At 41.8% G+C, this 17,244-nt stretch overlaps 1 protein-coding gene across 5 annotated transcripts in view; it reads right to left on the reverse strand.

The window, feature by feature from the left end:
- Nucleotides 1-17,244, reverse strand: part of MYLK3 (myosin light chain kinase 3) — a 58,592-nt gene that overhangs the window by 17,767 nt on the left and 23,581 nt on the right. For all 5 annotated transcript variants that reach the window (XM_043898371.1, XM_043898372.1, XM_043898374.1 and 2 more), the window contains exons 4-9: nucleotides 12,873-13,318; nucleotides 11,340-11,445; nucleotides 10,668-10,761; nucleotides 10,114-10,223; nucleotides 9,039-9,180; nucleotides 482-552 (exon numbers count right to left, since the gene is read on the reverse strand). In XM_043898371.1, coding sequence (XP_043754306.1) covers nucleotides 482-552; nucleotides 9,039-9,180; nucleotides 10,114-10,223; nucleotides 10,668-10,761; nucleotides 11,340-11,445; nucleotides 12,873-13,318 — 969 coding nt within the window. The remainder of the gene's footprint in view (nucleotides 1-481; nucleotides 553-9,038; nucleotides 9,181-10,113; nucleotides 10,224-10,667; nucleotides 10,762-11,339; nucleotides 11,446-12,872; nucleotides 13,319-17,244) is intronic.

Consider the following 17,244-nt stretch of genomic DNA (forward strand, 5'->3'; position numbering starts at 1 on the left):
TACAGGACATATACCCTGAGAAAACCATAATTCAAAAAGATTCATATACCCCAGTGTTCACTGCAGCACTATTTACGATAGCCAGGATGTGGAAGCAACCTAGATGTACATCGACAGATGAATGGATAAGGAAGTTGTGGTACATATATACAATGGAATATTTTGTTGTTTAGTTGCTAAGTAATGGAACATTACTCAGTCATAAAAAGGAACAAATTTGAGTCAGTTCTAGTGAGGTGGATGAACCTAGAACCCTACAGCCTTTTAAGGAGAAATGGAGCCTGCTGCATAAACCTGCCCCCTGTGGTAGCAAGGAGGGTCATAACAAAGCCTGTCTACATAGTTTTTGTGAAGGCCACAACCTTGTAAGAGAGCTTTCTCATATTAGTCCCCAAAATTAAAAAACTGGCTGAGTTGTGGGTAACCATATCCAAGAGTCCCCAGGGAGTTCTGCTGAAGCACCCAAATACAACTCTCTTACCTTCTGGCCAGCCCAAAGTCAATGATCTTAATTTGGTGTCCTGTCTGATTGACACACAGTATATTCTCAGGCTGGGAAAGAAAAAGAAGTTTGCTTAGATTAATCAACAACTAGGAAGATCTGAGCTCCCACACTTGTTTGTCAATAGGCCGCAGTTTCCCAGCCTTCAAAGGAAAGCCCTAGAGGGCAGCCCTTCAGGGATGGATTGATAGTGAAAATAAATGATGCAGGCTAGCGTGAGACAATAAGGAGTGGTTTGAACTATGAGAACCTGGAGAACTCCTGCTTGTGTAAAAGGGCAGCCACAGCTCAGCTTCAGCCACTGGCCACCACACAGAAATGTAGGTCCAGTCACTAGAGTTCCTCAGTCCTCAAGGGATCCCAGAAATCCAAGTTTAAGTAAAAACTCCATGCTTTTAAATGTTGACAACTAAATCCAATTTAAACACATATTCATCATGTGTGGGAGTTAAACACGACATATCTGGGATGCAGATTTGGCCCACGAGCTGCTTGCTTGAGACCATTGGCTTGGGGTGGTGGTTCCAAACCTTGACTGCTTGCTAGCATCATCAGGGGACACCTCGAAAATCCTAACACCCAGGCCCTAATCCTGACCAATTAAATCGGAATCTCAAGTGTGGGACCAAATCTGCAGTAGTCTGGTCAAGGAGATCAGAGCTGCCAGATGTCATCCTGCCATTTTGTGGTGACAGCTGTCACCCACGGAATGGAGATAATGGACTTGACATGCTTCTCTTAAGTCTTTCATATCAGCTTGGAGGCCCTGAGGAAGACTGGAATAATTCTTGCTGCTTGTGGCAGACAAATTTGAAGGTGGGGAGGGGTTGAGGGCAGATGGAAGGCTTATAGGAGAAAGGACCTGGAGACCTAAGGTCAGGGCCTGCAGTCCAGGGGTCCATTACCAGGGTCTGTAGCCCTAGATGAGTACTTTCCCATTCCAGAAAGCTCAGTGTCTCCATCTGTAAAATGAGAATAATAACCTCTTCTTGCCTTCCTCCTGGGAAGGTGTAAAGATCAAATGATATAATAATGCATTAAAGACTTTACAGCTTGTGAAGCAAATATCAGGTACTATTTCTCCCAATAGAAGATTTTATTGCTACTTATGTTACAATGGGGCTGTGAAACTCCTCAGATAGGTTCAGAAAAATGATGATTAAAAATCTTCATGCCTTCTTTATAAGATTTAGAATAACACTGTCCAATAGAAAATATAATGTGAGCTACATACATAATTCAAAAAATTCTAATAGCCACATTAAAAAAGTAAAAAGAAATAGGTGAACTTAATTTTCATAAAAGCATTATTGAAATATAAATAATAAAGACGTGATCATAAAAATTACCATTTTAAAGTATACAATTCAGTGGTTTTTCAGTAGATAGTTTACCACTCTAGTTTTAGAACATTTTCATCACTTCAGGAAAAAAAAAAACATATTCATCAGCTGTCACCACTCTCCATTCTCCTTACTTGCAACTCCTGACAACCAATAATGTATTTTCTATCTCTGTAGATTTGCCTGTTCTGGGAATTTCATATAAATGGAATCATAAATACATATGTGACCTTTTGCATCTGACTTCTTTCACTCAGCATAATATCTTCAGGGTTCATCCATATATCAATACTTTATTCCTTTTCATGGCTGAATAATAATCATTATAAGGACAATATACCTACCACATTTTGTTTACTTGTTCATCAGAGAGTAAACATTGGTGTTGTTTCTACTTTTTGGCTATTATGCATAACGCTGCTAATGACATTTGTGTACAAGTTTTTGTGTTGACTTGTGTTTTCAATTCTTGAGAATATACCTAGAAGTGAAATTACCGGTCATATGATAACTCCATGTTTAACATTACAGAAACTGCCAAATTGTTTTCTAAAGTGGATGCACAACTTTACAATCCCACCAGCAATGTCTGAGAGTTCCAGTTTCTCTAAATCCTAGCCAATACTTGTCTGCCATTTTTATATTTTATTTTAGTTAATCCAATGGGTCTGAAATAGTATCCCATTGTAGTTTTGATTTACATTTCTCTCTTGACCAATGATGTTAAAAAATCTTTTCATGTGCTTATTAGCCATTTTAAAATCCTCATTAGACAAATGTCTATTCAAATTTATCTTTCTCATTGAGTTGTAAGAGTTCTTTATACACCCTACGTACAAGTCCTTTATCAGATAAAAGATTTGAAAATATTTTCTCCCATTCTGTGGGCTGTCATTTCATCTTCATGACGGTGTCCTTCGAAGTATCAAGATTTTTAAATTTTGATGAAATCTAAATTTATCAACTTTTCTATCTTGTGCTTTTTGAGTCAGATATAATTTACTTTTACACTATCTTCTAACAATTTTATAGTTTTAGCTCTGATGTTTAGGTCTATGTCCATTTGAGTTAACTTTTATTTATAGAATGAGGTGGGGCTTCAACTTTTATGTGGATATCAAGCATGGTGTCCCAGCATCATTTGTTGCAAAAACTACTCTTTCCCCATTGAACCGTCACAGCACTGTTCTCAAAAATCCATTGACCACAAATAAAAGGGTTTAATTCTAGACTCTCAATTGTATCCCATTGATATGTCTGTCCATCCTTACATCATAACACATTTTTTATTTATGTAGCTTATAGTAGATTTTGAAGTCGGGAAATGTGAGTCCTCCAACTTTGTTCATCTTCTTCTTTTTTTTTGTTCCTCGTTTTCAAGATTGTTTTTGCTCACCTGGGTCCCAAGAATTTCCATCTGAATTTTAGGATTAGATTATTAATTTCTGCAAAGAAGTCAGCTGTGAGTCTGACAAGACTGCATTGAACATATAGATTATTTTGGAGAGTATTGTCATCTTAATAACATTAAGTTTTCTAAGCTATTAACATGGGATGTCTTTCCATTTACTTATGTCATCTTTAATTTCTTTCAACCATGTTTCATAGTTTTCAGAATATAAAGTTTATACATCTGGTTAAATTCATTTCTAAGTATTTTATTCTTTCCAATGCTACTGTAAATGAAATGGTTTTCTTAATTTTATTTATAGAATGTTGATTGCTAATGTACGGAAATACAATTGAATTTTACATCTTAGATCCTGCAACATTGCTGAACTCATTTATTAGTTCTAATAGTTTCTCTCTACCCTCCTTAGGATTTGCTATATACAAAATCAGGTCATCTGTGAATAAAGTTTTACTTCTTTCTCTCCAATCTGGATACCTTTTATTTATTTTCTTGCCTAATTGCCCTGGTTAGAACCACAAGTACAATGTTCAATAGAAACAGCAAGAATATACATCCATGTTTAGTTCCTGATCTTAAAAGGAAAGCATTCAACCTTTTACCATTAAGTTTATTATTACCTGGGGGTTTTTCATACGTGGCCTTTATCAAGCTAAGGAAGTTCTATACCTAATTTGCTTAGTGTTTTCATCATGAAAAGGTGTTCAATTTTGTCAAGTGCTTTTTCTGCAGCTACTAAAATTACCAGGTGATATCATCCTTTATTCTTTTAATATGACATATTACATTGATTGATTTTCTTATGTTAAACCAACTTTGCTTTCTTGGAGCAAATCCCAGTTTGTGATGTGTATAATCCTTTTTATATGCTGCTATACTCAGTTTAGTAATATTTTATTGAGAATATTTACATCTATATTCATAAGGGATATTGTACTGTAGTTTCATCACAGGAAGTGAGGTCTGCCTGGTTTTGGGATGAGGATAAGTTTGATCTGATAAAATGAGTGAGAAAATGTTTCTTTCTCTTCTATTTTCAGAACATTTTGTGAAGGATTGGTGTTAACTCTTTAGACATTTGATAGCCATATGGGTCTAGGACTTTCTTATGGGTAGTTTTTATACTAGTTTGACTGTTTTACTTGTTATAAGTCTATTCAGATTTTCTGATCCTTTTTGAGCCAGTTTTCAGATGTTTGTGCCTTTTAGGGAATCTCCATTTTATCTAGATTATCTAATCTACTGGCATACAAGTTTTCATAATATTCTCTCATAATCTTTTTTTAATTTTGGTAAGGCTGGTAGTGACGTCCCCTCTTTCATTCCATTCATTTCAGTAACTGAGTCTTCTCTCTTTCTCTCTAGTTCAAAATAGCTAGATTTGTCAGCTTATTCAGCTTTTCAAAGAACAAATTTCTTTTCACTGATCTCACTGTTTCTCTATTTTCTGTTTCAATTACTTCTGCTCTAATCTTTCTTATTTCCCTCTTTCTACTTGCTTTGAGTTTAACTTGTTCTTCTTTTTCTAGTTTCTTAAGGTGGAATGTTAGATTATTGATTTGAGATCTTCTTTTTAACATATAACAGTTTGCAGCTACAAATTTTGTTTCTAGTTTACATGCACCCTATAAGCTTTAGCATGTTGTGTTCTCATTTTCATTCATTTCAAAGTATTTTCTAAAACTTAATTTTAATAATAATTTTATTTAGCCAAATATATAAAAATATTATTATTTCAATAGGTTATCAAAATAAAAATGTTGATGAGATATTTTCAATTATTTTTATTATATTGCCTTTGAAATCCAGTGTGTATTTTACATTTATAGCACATCTCAATTCAGACACTAAAGTTTCATCAGAAGTACTTTAAATGTATTTAGATCTCATGAACTGGAGGATTCTTTACCATTGAGCCACCTGGGAAATCCTTTATTTGTATTTAGATTGCATGAAATTGACAGCAAATTAACATGTTGAAGTTGTTCTAAATATATTTTGTGTTTTTTAAATAATTTAATCATATCAGTTTTTTATTTAATTAAAAACTAATAAAATTTAAACTTCAGTTCCTCAGTTACACTAGTTATGTTCCAAGTGAAATATTAAAATATTTCATATTTTAATTCAACCAACATTCCTAGGAGTAGATATTATTAATCCCCACTTTTCAATTGATGAGCTTATGCAAGACCAATCAATAAGATCAAGGAACTTATGTAAGATCTCCTGGTCAGGAAGAGGCTGAACTAACTCAAGCTCTGCTCCTGGCTGGGAAACAGACCTTGGCAACGATTGTCTCCTTCTGTAGTAACACAGGAATTGCCCCAAAGGCTGTTCGTTGATCCTGAATCACAGAACAGAATCCTAGCTTCTCTTAACGGCTCATGCCACAAAAAGCTGGTCCAGAGGCTCTGGAATTAGCTCCAGTGAGTAAGGAAGTTTGAGGCCGATTCCTCACCATCTCTACCATTTTTCATAGTACCACAATGTTACAGTCTGATGTCAGTCAAGAAAGATGGTCAGAAGGAGCAGTGTGCATACATGGTCCAACCAACCCACTTCCCATCTTCTGTAGAGAGCCACTAAGATTCCTGACAGAGGTTGTAGAGAAAAATTCTTCTATTGCCCCAGCGGAGTGAAAAACCATAGAAATGGCCACCATGCAAATCAAAACCACAATGAGATATCACTTATTCATGTTAAAATGAATGTCATCCAAAAAACAAGGGATAACAAGTGTCTGTGAGGATGTAGAGAAAACGCAACCTTTGTGCGCTGTTGCTGGGAATGTAAATTGGTGCAGCCACTGTGCAAAACGGTGTGGCATTTCCTCAAAAAATTAAAAATAGGACTACCAATCTAGCAATTCCACTTCTGGGTATATATCCAAAGGAAACCAAATCACAGTCTTGAAGAGATATTTGCACCCCTATATTCATTGCAGCACTATTTACAATAGTCAAGTGTCCATCAAAGATGAATAATTTTTTAATGTGTTATATATACACAAAAGGTTATTCAGCCATAAAAAAGAAAGAAATTCTGCCATTTGTGACAACATGGAATTTGACAACATTATGCAGAGTGAAATAAATCAGACATAGAAAAACACTTACTGTATGATCTCAGTTATAAGTAGAATCTATAAAAAAATCACCCAGAACTCATATGAACAAATGAGTAGTTTGTTTAGGGAACAAATTAGTGGTTTCCAGAGGCAGGTAGGGGGAGGGTTTGGGGAAATTGGTGAAGGTGGTCAAAAGGTACAAACTTCCAGTTATAAAATAAAAGTCCTGAGGATATAATGTACAGCATGCTGACTATAGTTAACAATGCAGTATTGTATATATGAAAGTTGTTAAGTGAGAAATTGTAACTATGTGAGGTGATATAATTAACTAAACTTACTGTGGAATCATTTTGCAGTGTATACATATATCAACAATTATGTTTATACTTTAAACAAAAACAATGTTACCTGTCAATTATATCTTGATGAAACTGGAAACAAACTTTACAGATAAGGTGACTAAGATGGTAAAGAATCTGCATGCAGGAGACCCGGGTTTGATCCCTGGGTTGGGGAGATGCCCTGGAGAAGGGAATGGGTACCCACTCCAGTATTCTTGCCTGGAGAAGTCCATGGACAGAGTAGCCAGGTGGGCTACAGTCCGTGGGATCACAAAGAGTCAGACACGACTGAGCAACTAACACTTTCATTTTTCACTTTTCAGACTCACCAAGAAAGAGAGAGAGAGAGAGGAATTCATTGCCAACAAACTGGACAACCTAGAAGAAACTCCTAGAATTGTAACAACTAGATAAGAGCAAATCATGAAGAAACAGGAAATCTGAACAGACTAATTACTAGTAATCAAAAATATACCAAAAAACAAAACTCAAGAACCAAATGGCGTCACTGGTGAATTTTACCAATCTTTAAAAAAAAAATTGGTATCAATACTTCTCAAACTCTACCAAAAAACAGAAGAGGAGGGAATACTTCCAAACTCATTTTATAAGGCCAGCATTACCCTGATAGCAAAACCAGACAAGGATATTACAAGAAAGAAAATTACAGTCTAACATACCTCTTAAGAATAGATGTATAAATCCTCAACAAAATATTAGCAAATCAAGTTCAACAATACATAAAAAGATTATACACCACAATCAAATGATATTTATTCCAGAGATGCAAAGATGGTTTAATGTATGCAAACCAATCAGTGTGATACAACACATTAACAAAATGAAAAATAAAAATCATACTATCATCTCAATAGATACAGTAAAAACACTTAACAAAACTAAATATCCATTTCATGATAAAAGCTGTCATCAAACTAGTTATAGAGGGAATATACCTTAACATAATAAAGGTCATATATGACAAGTCCATAGATAATATGCTCAATAGTAAAAGCTGGAAGCTTTTCCTCTAAGATCAGGAACAAGACAAGGATGCTCACTCTCACTACTTTTATTCAGCACAGTATTGGAAGTCATAGAGAGTAATTAGGTGATAAAAGAGAGAAAAAGCATCCAACTCAGAAAGAAGTAAAACTGTCACTATTTGCAGATGACGCTATATTTTATATATATATATATATAATGCTAAAGTCGTCACCAAAATACTGTTAGAACTTAAAAACAAATTCAGTATATTTTCAGAATACAAAAGCAATATGCAAAAAATCAGTTGCATATCTATACACTAAAAAGAAACTATTAAAAGAGAAGAAAACAGTCCTATTTATAGTTGATCAAAAAAAATACTTAGGAATAAATTTAACAAGTTAGTGAAAGATCTATATACTAAAAACTGTAAGACGCTGATGAAAGAAATTAAAGAAGACAAATAAATGGAAAGATATCCTATGCTCTTGGTTGGAAGGATTAATATTAAAATGTCCTTACTACCCAAAGCAATCTACAGATTTAAGGCAATCCCTATCAAAATTTCAATGGCAATTTTCACAGAAATACAGTGAATAATCTAAAATCTGTATGGAACTACAGAAGACCCCAAATAGCCAAAGCAATCTTGGGGAAGAAAAACAAAAGAGGCACCACACTTCCTGATTTCAAACTGTTACAAAGCTATACTAATCAGAATAGTGTGATATCAGCATCAAAACAAACAGATCAATGGAACAGAATAGACAACTGAAAAATAAACTATGTATCAAAAAGAAAGAAAAGAATGGCCACCACATGCTTACTTTTCAAGTAGACAAAAGAAGCTGCAATGCTTTCATTCAATGGACTATATGATGGCCCTTAAAGAGAATCAGATAAGATGTCTACACTATACTTTAAAAGGCAAGTTTAAAAATGAAATGTACAGTGAGCTCTCCTTTGTGAGTGTTTTTCATGCCAACATGCTAATACAGAAGACTTCTCAGCACAGAGACTGAGTGAGAAGAACTTTCACTGTGCATTTTATATATTTCTATATTGTCTACATTTGTTACTACATGCATGTGTTTCTATTTTAATTTTTTAAAAACTAATTTTTGAGGTTTTTTTATAGAAAAAATTAGTTGTTTCATTTGATCCTTAAAGAACACTTAATGAGGTAGCTATTTTCCACATTTCACAGATGGAGAAACTGAGGCTCTGAGACTTGGCCTGCCCTAGACTCTAGAACTAGGCCATGGCAGAGCCAGGAAAGGAAGCCAGGACTGTGTGATGACAGAGCTCTCAAAGATGAGAGAGCCATAGAGGCTCAGGAACAGGGGCACCCACCCCCGACACGCCCACGGAGGAGCCTGACCTTGAGGTCCAAGTGCAGGACATAATGCTGATGGAGGTAATGGACACCCTCGCAGATCTGCTTGGTGAACAAGACCACATCCAGTTCAGTCAGGTGGTACTTCTCTTCTGTGATCCGGTCAAAGAGCTCACCCCCATCCACACTGCCAGGGCAAAAGAAAAGGCAGACGGTGACTGAGCAAGGCTCTCAGAGGACTGGTCCACTCATCACCAGGGGAGACAAGGGTACCACTGCCACCTAGGGTTTTATGGGGGACCATGGGGGCGGGGGGGACAGGCTCTGGTCTATTCCCAACTCAGAGTGTGGGTGATAAAAAGGAAGCGATGGGCCAAACGGGAGACTGGGGCTTGTCTGCAGTGCTGATCACCCAGGCTCACTCTGGATACTCACTCTCAATACTCCAGACCAAGCTTATAAACTCACTGGCCTACAGGGGCCAATTAGTACCTACATGGCAAGAATCTAAGTAGACAAATCAGACCAGATGTGAGACAAAAGTTTTCTTGGAATACACAGCCTTTAGTATAACTTTTGTTTTTCCATTTTTTATAGAGAAATGACATGACAAATGTTTTACTCTCCTCACTTGCACCAGAAGGAAAACAGCAACACCAGCACACTAATAAATGTCCCCTGAGCCCTTGGCCTCAGCCCTATGGGTCGTTGAAAGTGGTGGGCACTGTAGCAAATGGGAAATTGGTTGCCCTGTCTACAAAGGTCAGTTACTACAAGCTCCATCATACCATTTCCAACTGAGAATGCAGAGCCAGTATTACTAGATCTTTTATATTTGCAAGAAAAATCGGGCATCTAGGTTTTAATATGAAATTTCCCAATTTCCAACTGTTAATGCTAAATCAAAATTATTAAAAATGTATAGGCCAAAACAATATCTGCAGGTTGAACCAGGCTCACTGGTTTCTGACAAATGGTCTTGTCCTCTGTGTTTTATGTAGGAGGTCAGGTAGAGGAAGTGATGACATTCTCTGGGTGTCACAGAGAGCGGAAAGGGAGAGCTTTGCTGCAACCTTGGCTCCTAGCCCCACCCTGAGCCCTGGCCCTGCCTCCCACTCACTACTCCATGACGAGGGTAAAGCTGTTCTTGCTCTCAAAGGCATCGTAGAGCTGGATCAGGTTCACATGGCTGAGCTGGTTCATGATGTTAATCTCATTCTTGACATCCTCCTTGTGAAGCCAACCGGGAGAGGAGTTTCCAAGAAATGGGTTAGGAAGAGCAGTCAGTTGCATCCCCCAAGACACACACACACACACACACACACACACACACACACACACCCTGCATCCTCATTTCCTGCAGCATCACCAGGTTTCCTTAACTCACCACCCACACCAGCTTCTTATAACAGAAGGAACCCACTCATTTCCCAGATAGGATCCCTCAGACCCCCAAAAGAACCCTGGAGATCTGGGAGGACCCTGTTCCCCAGGGTGCAAGGTGACTGCTGACTAGAGTGTGGGAGCCAAGGAAAAAAGGCAGGAAAGGTGGCCAGGTTTCCTGCTCGGTGTGGAGGGGCCTGAGGCAGTGCAGGACCCAGAGGGGCCTAGAAGGAAGTGAAGGAGTTCTGAGCTTGGCCCAGCGCACCCTTTGGCCTGGGGCAGACACCTCACCCGGTCCTTGGCGCTCTTCACTTTGATGATCTTGGCTGCCAGCGAGAGGCCTGTGGCCTTCTCCGTGCATCTGTGAACCTGGCCGAACCGGCCCCTGCAGAGAGAGACGCGATGACACGGCAGGCTCAGAGCCCCGGAGGCACAGCCTGCGCGTGAGTGGGGGCCAGCCCTATCTGGGACCCTGGACTTTCTGGTCCTACCTCAACTCCACATACGCTACAGGGATTACCCTGCCCCTCAGAGGTATCATAGTCACCGCCCCACACTGTTGCCTGAACCTGGAGAAGAGCTTCTTCACCCCATAGGTTTGGGCCATCCTGCACCCCAGGGGAGTCCCCCACAGCCACACCACCCAGGCCATCCTCACCCTAGAGGTCATTCCTCTTAACCCACCCCATGTCGGCTCTCATTTCACCTCCAGTACATGGGCCCCAGGCCTGCACTGTGGGCCCACCTGTACCCTACACTTCGCCTCACTCACACCACATGGGCCCTCCTGCTCTCCGCGGCTGTCTCCTCACCCACTCTTTATGAGCTCTCGGCTCGCGCTTTTGCCGTGCGGGACAGCCCACTCTTGGCTGTGGCTCCATCCACCAGTTCCTGAGAACCAGCAGCAGCGCCCGGTTGTCCAGGTGCCCTCCCCACCCCCATCAAGGCAGAAGGCCCGCTTACCCTCCCAGGACTTCATGCTGGCACACGGTGTAACCCGCTGAGGTCGAGGTCTCCCTGACACTCACCACCCGGTGCTCGAAAGGGGCTGGCGGGGCCGGACTGTCGTCTGTTCGGGAGACAGCAGCCCGTGAGTCTCCTTCATGCAGCCCCTACCTCTCAGCTCCGCCCCCCCCCCCCACCACCCCGACCCCCAGACCTAGACCCTCTTGATTCAAAAAGGCCTCTGCCGGTTTCTTGGGGGTTTATCAAGGGAGCATTCAGAGTGTTCCCAGGACAGCTCCGTGATTTCTGCAACCCTGGACCCAGAGCAGGGGAAAATACTGCTATTTTCTCTTAGTTTGTCTCACAAGCAACTTTCTGCTCCCCAAAGTAGAAGGTTGAATGTGCTTTGAGAGAATTTTTTGTGTGTCTGCCAAGGTGAGCCTGAGCCCTAGACTACAAGGGGGTAACTTTTGTGGGGTTTTGTTGTTTTCTGGGCCTCTGGAAAGCCTGACTGTATGGCACAGATTCCACTTCTAGAATTTCAGTCTGAAGTCTCCTTCACCGCAAAGTAACTGCCTTCTGTTCTCAAGGTTTACACACAAGTTTCAAGAGCCCAGTGATCAGATCCTGGCTCTGTCAGCACAGACCCTGAGGCCTTACAAGTGTTTCTCAGCCTCTCTTGTATCTCATGGGTCCTTACTCCACAGACCTGTGAGGGTAAACACCGCCACAAACGCTTGAGGCTTGGCTCACAGAGAGTCCTCAGCTAACATTGGCTTGATCGCCATCTTAATTCTCAGAAAGACTAAAGTCACAGGTTGCTCTCACCTGTGTTTCAGGAATTAAGGGAGGCTGTGTCCACATCTGGACCAGGTCATATAAGGGGAAAGGAAGCAACCAGAGACATCAGAGCAACTTCAGAGCCTGGAAGAGCCAAGGGGCACCAGGATGACCTGCACAACACTCAGCCCTTCCTCAGGGCCTCCAGAAATTCTGGGACAGGGAATTGGCAAAGGGTGGCCTTCCGGGAACCACATGGGATGAGAGCTCCCTTGAGGGTGTGGCCCTAAGGGTTGAAAGACCTAAGGCACTTTGGGTCACAGGAACACAAGGACATCTATCACTACCTCTGGGACAGAAAGCAGATCAGCAGCCCTTTCCTGATCCTGGATGAGAGTCAGCCCACTGGGTGCAAATGGCTAATAGTTGGTTATATACACCAGGTAATGGATTTGCTTTTCAGCAGGAGCCTTCCCTATCTCAATCCAGAATGATACCAATTCTACTGGGCAGGCAGGTGGCTTTGAGAAATCCACCCAGTTGAGTCCCCCATGTTCCCTCCTCTCCCATGGCCACAGCCAACCTGAGCTCAGCCTGCTGCATCTCCATGCCTTGGTCTCCAGCTCTGAGATGTGCTGGCAGGCTGTTCTGAGTCCTGGTCTCCCAGACATTATCCCCACATTATCTCTACCTAGAAGCTTCAGGGAGGCCTCCCAGAGTAGGCTGTTGAGACTCACTCACCTTGGGGCACACAGCAACGGCCTCACTTACCTAGAACCAGGCTGCCCGCCTCAGCTCCTGGCGGTGTCCTCCTTCCTGCTTCGGCACTGCCCGCACCCCCAGCTGTGCAGTCCTTCCCAGGGTCAGGGTTCCCTGCTCCAGGGCTCGTGTCCTGCTGTGGGCCTGGGGCCCCGGAATCAGCTGCCTTGTCCCTCCTGGCCCTGCTTGGCGCCATGGTCAGCTCGGACCCAGGTCCTTGCTTCTCTTTGGCCTTTGCTCCCCCATCACAGCTCCGCTTCCGCACACTGGCTCCTCTGGGGATAGGTTTTCCTGACTCAGTCCCGGGGGCCTGGGGGCAGCACCTGGGCCCAGGTGGGTCCTGCTCACCTGGAGGCACAGCTGCTGGAGTCTCTGCAGGGGGTGAGGTTCTGAGGCTGCCCCCTCGTGTCACAAGCAGCTCCCCAGGGGTATCTGTCTCCTGCACATGGATGGAGATCCTGGGACAGAGAGAAATGTGGCAAGAACTCAAATCAGAGCATGCCTGGGTTCAACTGCCTGCTGCGGCCTTTCACTAACCATGGTCTCTTAGCCTCAGTTTTCTCATCTGTTAAAAGTGTCCTTTGGGTTGTTATAATAGTAAGAGTTAGCTTGTGGTTGAAACCAGCAACCAAACCCTATCCCTCTCTACCCAGACACAACACTGGGGAGAGGCTGGTTTCAGTGACGTGTGATGCCACCAGGATTCCACTGGGTCAGCATCTGGGGAGACTTGAAGAACCTGTGGTGGATGGGGGGTGAGAGGAGTGGGAGGATGGGTACCAGACATCTCTGTGGCCCCTTGGAAACATGATTCTGCCCCAGAAGGGTTGTGGCCTGGAGGCAGGAGACCTGGGCTGTTCCCTTCCTTCTCTGGGCCTCAGTTTCCCTTCCCTTAAGTGAAGAGAAGGGTCAACCAAGTCAAACATCACACTAGAAGCCTCAGGTTAGACATATTTTAGTAAAATCAGGGAATCGTTTATAAGACTCTGGACTTTCTGTTTCTCCTGAAGAAACAGTCCTGGCTGTGCTAGGCCTGCATGCTTACACGCTTGAGGAAATTCTCTGCCTCTCTACAAGTCCCCGATGCCATTGGGCCCATCTCATCCATACTTGTTCCCCAGACCAAGCTGTACTGTGGTTTGGGACCCCAGCTGGAGGTCAGGAAAGTCCTCTAAGCCCCAACATTCAGAGGAAAGGACGCTGACCCTGGGAGCTTCAGACCCTACTGGTCTACCACCAGGTTACTAGATAGGGCTGGGTTTGGGCAAGTCTAGCCTCAGCAACCGCTTATGTCAAACAAGGATGATAACACCTCGTGGATGTGCTGAGAGTCAACTAAGAAAAGAAACCACAGAGGTTCTAATAGTGAAGGCTAAAATGGTGCAGCCACTGTGGAAATCAGTATGGCAGTTCCTCAGAAATATAAAAATATATTACCATATGATCCAGCAATTCCACTTCTGAAAATAAACGCAAAATAATTAAAAGCAGAACCTCAAAGAGATGTTTGTACAGCCTTATTCATGGCAGTATTATTCTCAACAGGCAAATGTGGAAGCAACTGAAGTGTCCACTGACTGATGAAAGAATGAACAAAGCATTGCATATACACATAATGGAATAGTATTCATCCTCAGGCTAAGTGAAATAAGCCAGTGACAGAAAGGCTGATTCTACACATCTGAGTGAATGAGTTATACGAAGGACCTGTGCTTCTGTGCTCAGTCTAACTTAGTCATGTCTGACTCTTTGCAATCCCAAGGACTGTAGCCTGCCAGGCTTCTCTGTCCATGGGATTTTCCAGGCAAGAATACTGGAGTCGGTTGCCATTCCATTCTCCAGGGGATCTTCCCAACCCAGAGATCAAACCCACATCTCCTGCATTGGCAGGCAGATTCTACACCAGTGAGCTACCTAGGAAGCCCCTATGAAGGACCTAGAGTAGTCAAACGCATAGAGACAGAAAGTCGAATGGTAGTTATGGTAACAGTTTCAGATTTATAAAATGAAAAAGCTCTGGAGATCTGTGTCATAACAATATAAATATACTTAACACCACTGAACTATACACTTAAAAATGGTTACAATGATGAATATTATGTTACATGCTTTTTAATCAAAAAAAAAATTTTTTTTAAATTAGGGCTTCCCCTAGCAGCTGGAGGCCTGGGTCCCTCGTTTGCCTGCTCCTGAATGCACCTGGTTCTGCAGACTGTTCACAGCTAAAGCTTGGATAGGATGTAGCAAAACTCCCCTGACACCCCTCAGGAGCAATTACAGGTTGGTGATGACAGGGCAGGATGGGAAAGGTGGCATCCAAGCCCAACTCAGGCATTGCCTTGATCAAGGAACATGGGAAACTGCAGGAAGCCAGTGTCTGGAAGAATATACAGGTGGTCAGGTGGCCGCTGCCAATTAGAGCCAACACTTGCATTCAAACCCATTTCCCCCAAGATATACCCATGTGCTAGATAAGGGAGGGTAGGTAGTGATCTCCCCAGTTCCTAAGCCCAGTTGGGTGTATCTGAAATTCAGCTCAAGGTTGAAACTTACATAGAGACCTTTCTCTCTCACCCAAAATCATTTTAGGGCCCCTAACAAGTTCATGAAAAGTTCATCTCCACCTTAGATTCTACATTTAGAGCCCTGGCAAGGATCCAGGGATGCCTGCCAGAAAGCCCTCCCTCCAGATGGTTAGGTCTCCTGGGGACTCACATTTCCTTGCAGAACAAAAGCAGACAAAGTATCTGGGCTTCCCTGCCAGTCACCACAGCATACACAGACACCAGCTCCCCTCCCTACAGCAGGCCTTGAGGGGCTTGGTTATAGGTCAGGACAACTGAGGACAGGTGTAGAAGGGTACCAGGCCATTTATAGAGAAGCCCAGGAAGCAGAATGCCCTTTAGTGCACTGCCCTTGGAGAACACTGGTGGATAACACACAGATCTGACAATCATCAGGTTCTAACTCATTCTCTTGAACCATGTTGGCTGATGGCAGGTCCTGAGACTGAGTCCTGAGGGTTAGGATACAACCTCATCTCCAGGACTCCAAGCATAATCCTCCTGAAACTCCCTTGGCTTGGTTCAGCCTATACCAACCTCCCACCTCTGAAGACCCATTATTCTTTCCCTACCATAGTATTTAGGACTTAACTGAATGCTGACAAGAAACAGGATGGTGTAGTGATTAGGGGCACAGATATTGGAGTTCAGAAACCTATATCCATCCTCTTAAATTTTTTGAGACTTGTGTTATGGCCTAGCATGTGATCTAGCCTGGAGAACATTCCATGTGCACTTGAAAAGAATGTGTGTTCTTATGTTAGGCATCTCTTCCAGCCACAGTGGTATGAAATTGGAAACCAACTGCAGAAAGAAAAATGGGAATAGAACAAACAAGTGGAGACTAAACAGCATGCTACTAGAAGACCAATGGGTCAATGATGAAATCAAAGAGGAAATCAGAAAATACCTTAAGACAATGTAAATGGAAACACAGTGCTCCAAAACCTATGCATGCATGCATGCTAAGTTGCTACAGTCATGTCTGACTCTGTGTGACTCTATGGACTGTAGCCTGCCAAACTCCTCTGTCCATGGGATTCTCCAGGCAAGAATACTGGAGTGGGTTGACATGCCCTCCTCCAGGGGATCTTCGTGACCCAGGGATTGAACTGTGTCTCTTACATCTTCTGCATTGGCAAGCAAGTTCTTTACCACTAGCACCATCTGGGAAGCCCCCCAAACCTATGGAGTTCAGTCAAAGCAGTTCTAGGAAGGAAAATGATAGCGATACAGACCTTCCTCAATAAACAAGAAAAATCTCAAGCAACCTAATCTACCACCTAAAGGAATTAGAAAAGAAGAATAAGAAAGCCCAAAGTCAGCAGTAGGAAAGACAAAATAAAAATTAGAGAGGAAATAAGTAAAATAGAGATCAAAACACAATAGAAAAGATCAATGAAACAAAGACAAACAAAATTGATAAACCTTTAACCACTCTCATCAAGGAGAAAGGAGAGAGGTCCAAATAAACAAAATAAGAAATGAAAGAGGACAAGTTTCTACTGTATTGCACAGAGAACTATATTCACTATCCTATGATAAACTACAATGGAAAAGAACATTTAAAAAAAGAATACGTATATACATATATATATACTTGAATCATTTTGCTGTAGAGCAGAAAATAACACATTGTAAATCAACTATAATTAAAAACAAACAAAAGAAATGAAAGAGGAGAAATAACAAATAGCATAGAACTACAAAAAATCAGAATAGAATATATGAACAAATTTGATAACTCAGAACAAATCAACAAATTTCTAGAAACATACAGCCTGCCAAGACTGAATCAAGAGCAAACAGCCAATCTGAGC

Source organism: Cervus elaphus, chromosome 4 (genome assembly GCF_910594005.1).
Source record: "Cervus elaphus chromosome 4, mCerEla1.1, whole genome shotgun sequence".
In the NCBI taxonomy this organism is placed as follows: Eukaryota; Metazoa; Chordata; class Mammalia; order Artiodactyla; family Cervidae; genus Cervus; species Cervus elaphus.